Below are 4958 nucleotides of genomic sequence, written 5' to 3'. Positions count from 1 at the left end.
ACAGAGATGGAGACAGAGAGACCATGTTAATGTTTGTATATATGTGTACATGTGTGTCCAATGGTGGTTGTGGGGGTGCAGCACATGGTGAGTATAGAGGAACATTGTTCTCCTAACAGTCAACCTGATTGTTAGTTTCTTTTTTCTCAGTGTGTTAAAGGATCAGTAATATCCAATGGTTGATGATGAGTCAAAGGATGAGGAGGCTCTTTCTTTGCAGGCTTGTTATAGGACCCAGAATGTTGGCACAAATGATTCCACATTTTACTCATGGGAAGAGTTAGTAAAATGTGCCTCTCTTACCTGCTTCATCTCAGGAGAGACAAGACACCATCTTAGCACAATGACCCGTTTACCTAAAATTCATCAAGTTTTTCTACCTGAATCCCCTATTTTCCCAAACAATCTGCATTTTTTTTACTGTGGGTGAAAGAGATGACATTTGTAAAAGTATAAGAGAGGACTCCTAGAGAAAGACATGGGTAGAGAGATGAAAAGATACAGCATTTGATAATTAGATACTATTTTGCATTTAATTGGGGAATGGGCTAGATGGGGGATGGGTACGAAGGCAGGTACTTGTGATGAGCACTGGGTGTTGTATGTAAATGAAGAGCCACTGAATTCTACTCCTGAAACCAATTTTGCACTGTATATTGGCTAGCTAAAATGTAAATTTAAAAAAAAAAACACTAAATAGAAAAAAATATATTTGGGCCTCTGTTCCCTTTTTTGATCATTTTACAGTCTTTTCCTTTAGTTTTCTGCAGAGAGAAAAGTGAAGACTGAAATAACAAAGTAGTAAGCGTTTCTCAATCTCTGTCTATGGAAGTGAAACCAGATACACTTGGAGAGCTGGGGACGCTTCACGGCACAGAGTGAAGAGAAAGGGAAAGAGAAAGTGTCTTCCTCTCAGATGTAACATGAATAGTGTTGAGAGCAGGAAGAAAAGACAAATCTGATGGCTGTTAAATATGTGGATTTAACAGATTTATATGAAATTCACTTAATGATTCAAGTAACTTTGAGATGGAGATGTTGTTATACACCCCTATTTCAGGAGGAAATAATAATGCACAGATACTATCTAACTTACCCAAAGCTACAGAGGCAAAAACAGAATTTGAAAGCTCCATCTGACACCTGAGTTTATTTTCTTAACTCTTACCAGTAAAACTATTATTACCCTTAAATTTCCTTCCTCATTTCATGAGGTAGCATTTCTTCACACAGATGCTCAAACATTAGAGTCATTATTCACTTCTAGGTCATTCTCATGTGATCAACCAGCAGTCAGTATTCAGCTTACTTTATCAACCATTTTAAAAGTCGTCTCTTTCTTCACTGTCCCTAATAAGACTCACTCCATTAAAGCCACCGTAAACTTCTTGGATGACCACACTTTCTGGGTCATCCCAGAAATACCATATTCTCCCTGTATTTATCTTCCTCAAAACTACCAGTATGATTTTCATAAAATGCCAATTCGAATACAACACTGTCTTTCTAAAACTTCCCAAATGCTGGCCCCCTGTCTACAGAATAAAGGTCAGTTTCCTTGGCCTGACAGATAGGTCTGCATGATTTCCATGAATTTCCTTTTAAGTCTCATCTCTCACTCTTTGTCTTTGTGAATTACAAATCACTTATAAACCACATGAAGTTCACCATATAGCTATTTTCTCCATCTGCACAGAGACCTATTTATTTCATGTTGCTTAATGCTATTTGTGTTTAAAATGTGCTTAGGAAGTGTCTTTGGACCATTAGGACCACTCACCTTTAGAAGCTACACCTTCTTTGTATTTTCCATAAATGTCATTTTTACTGGGCTAACATATGGCAGTTTAGTTCTCTATAGCTCTTTTCCCTTGATTTGATGGTAAGCTAAGCACTGACATTATTTATACATGGGGAATTTCATAGGACAAGAAGGCATCAAAATTCAATACTTATCAATGTGATGAGTTAATTCTCACTAAACCATATATAACAAATAATGAATTATCTTTATTCTTGGGTCAGTTTCATTACAGTTACCTTGTGAAAGGGAGGATTTATAAGAATAATTGATTTAAGCCAGAGAAACCATTAACTAAGTGTGTCAATCATTCAGCCCCTACAAGTTGAGAGTGATTCACATGTTACCTTTAGGACCCTGTACACTCTACAGAGTATCTGTTTCTCTCATTCAGCACTCAAAAAAAATTTTTCAGTAAATCTGATATTTAGTTCTTCTTATTATGTCAGATTTTGTTACATCTACTGTACGTTATATACATTATATAACATTTGCTACTGACTCAAAAGAGACAATACATTCCAACTTCATCCTTAGAGAGCCATCAGCAAACTTGAAATATATTTCCCATAAGTCAAATTATGTGGCAATCATTGTCTTTACTCAAATGAAGATGAAGTACAGAGAAAGCCATTCCACCCAAAATCAACAGCCAGGCAAAATGTAGTCCAAATGTGTCCTTCAGCTGTAAGCACATGGGATTCAAATAAATAGACTTTCTAAAATTAAACATTTCAAAATCATTGGGTACATTCATTGTGTCAATCCCTCTTCAGGTTGTCATAATGCCCCTGCCTTTCAGTTATGTCACTGTTAAGACAGAATTAAATAAAAGTATCTTTTTCCCCAGAATCTTTCTCAAAGCTTCTTTGACATCTTTGTTTCTCAGAGAGTAAATCAAAGGATTCAGCATAGGAGTAACTAGGGTGTAACATAGTGAGGCCACTTTGCTCAGCTCAGGAAATCTGTCAGGGATGAAATACATAAAAATCACAGCACCGTACAGCACACTCACGACTCCCAGGTGAGAGCTGCAAGTGGAGAACGCTTTCTTCCGTCCCTCAGTGGATCTTATCTTTAGAACCGTGGACACAATATACATATAGGACACAATAATGACTATTATGGTAGGCAAAATAATAATGCTGCATAAGAAAAAAGAAATCACCTTAAGAAAATAGATATCAGAACAAGAAATCCTTTGAAGTGGACGGTAATCACAGTAAAAGTGGTCAATGGCTCGGGAAGCACAAAAGGATAAAGTAAATGTCACACTAGTCAAAAGAACTGAGCTAAAGCAGCCACAAAGATAAGAGCCAGCCACCAACTGGGTGCAGAGACGCGCTGACATCTGGACAGAGTAGAGGAGCGGGTTGCAGATGGCGATGAAGCGGTCATAGGCCATGGCTGCCAGGAGAAACCCCTCCGCCACGATGAAGAGGGCAAAGAGGAAGAGCTGCGTCACACAGCCTGCAAAGGAGATGGACTTGCTCTCAGACCAGAAGTTGATCATAGCCTTGGGGGCAATGACAGACGAATAGAAGAGATCAATGAAGGACAGGTTGCCTAGGAAGAAATACATTGGTGTGTTCAGCCGGGGATCGGTCATGATAATGGCCATCATCCCAACATTCCCTAGAAGGATCATGGCATACACCAGCAGAAAGAGCAGGAAGAGGAGAATGTGGAGCTCTGGGCGGACCCTGAAGCCTACAAGGATGAAGTCGGTCACTTCAGAGTGATTGTTTGTCCCCCTGTCATTCATGGCACAAACCTGCTGAGAGACACAAGGAAAAACAAACAAATGAAATCTGGGCTTTGTTTCTAGTGACACCAATACTTCCTAAATGTAAAACAAATTAGTTATATCTTAATTAAACATTGCATATAAAGCCATGTTGTGTCATGAAGAATCAAGAATTTGGATTAGATAATATTAGGTCCATGAGACTGTTATTCTGTTAATCAGCGAAAAAAGTTAATGGGTTATTGTATTCTAGATCATAATTTTGCTGAGTCTTTACCAAGAAAGTAACATAATATATTGGCCAATGTTAGTCACATTTTGAGTTCATATTCCTAATATATTTATCATTAAATAATTATCTTAACCTAAAATAAGAATGTAACCTAAAATACAAGAGCTACATGTAATCTGTATGACAGTGCCATAGCCATCATGATTGCCTATCAGTGTCTGAATCATTAAAAACAGTAAGAAATATATTTAGAAATATTTTTACCTTCTTTCGCCTCCATCTATTTGGTTTCCATTATTACTGTGCCATCTCTGAAAATAGAATAAAAAGTGATAAGCTATTGGTATGTTAAAATTAATAACATCAAAGCAATCACTAAGCTTAGATAGCATTTCTAAAGCTCTTTCCAAATCTCAGGTCAAGGATATTCTTCCCAAATAAATGCATTTTATTGCCTCATTGTATATATTTTATTTCCTTTAGTAGTTGCATAATTTAATATATTAATATTAACTTATCCATTTTCTTTGAAGCAGAGAGAGAAGCTGATAAGCATTCCAATCCTTACATGACAATAAATAACTTTTTATCAAAGCTGCCTCAACTCAAAGGCTCTCACTCTTTCGTCAGGGCAAACAGACTTCTTTCTTGTATTCTATGATGCCTTATATATCTTAAAATAAGGACAATGGGATAACCATGGATATTTGAGGAACATGACAACATTGGGTCTCCAGAGTCCATGATCACTTGGTAGATTACCAACAGTACTTACTTTACTTTTGATACCTTTCTTCAGGATGTTTCCACATTGAGGTTTCCTCATCCTCTGTGATGGACTCCACTGGGAGAGGCATAATCATAAAGTCAATTATGGAGACAGAAATGCAGGCTCAAGGGCTGTTGTCCATGAGGGCTGCAGTAAACTCAGAAATAAGTAAGTAATCTAACAATAGTCCAAATACAAGAAGCCTTCCTTCTCTGGTTGTGTATATCCTTTGAGAACTTTCTCTGGACTTTATCTTCCTCACTGATAAGGAAAAAAGTTCTGGTAATTATCATAGCATACACACCAGTAAGCATAAGGAAACAGATTTAAACATTTGTGAAATCTGTTTAAGATGAATGAATATATTAAATTGTCATAAATTACACTTGCTATGCTTTAAAAAAAAGAT

At 37.0% G+C, this 4958-nt stretch overlaps 1 protein-coding gene across 1 annotated transcript; it reads right to left on the bottom strand.

The window, feature by feature from the left end:
* Positions 1 to 2603: 2603 nt before the first annotated feature.
* Positions 2604 to 3617, bottom strand: LOC120220016 (olfactory receptor 9K2-like). Its single transcript, XM_039216971.1, has one exon. It carries the CDS (start codon positions 3564 to 3566, stop codon positions 2604 to 2606), a length of 963 nt encoding a protein of 320 aa, XP_039072902.1. The 5' UTR covers positions 3567 to 3617.
* Positions 3618 to 4958: the final 1341 nt, after the last annotated feature.

This window comes from Hyaena hyaena, unplaced genomic scaffold (assembly GCF_003009895.1).
Source record: "Hyaena hyaena isolate Hyena2069 unplaced genomic scaffold, ASM300989v1 scaffold_663, whole genome shotgun sequence".
Classification (NCBI taxonomy): domain Eukaryota; kingdom Metazoa; phylum Chordata; class Mammalia; order Carnivora; family Hyaenidae; genus Hyaena; species Hyaena hyaena.
The sequence above is the reverse complement of the archived record's forward strand: the minus strand, read 5'-3'. Positions and strand labels throughout refer to the sequence as shown.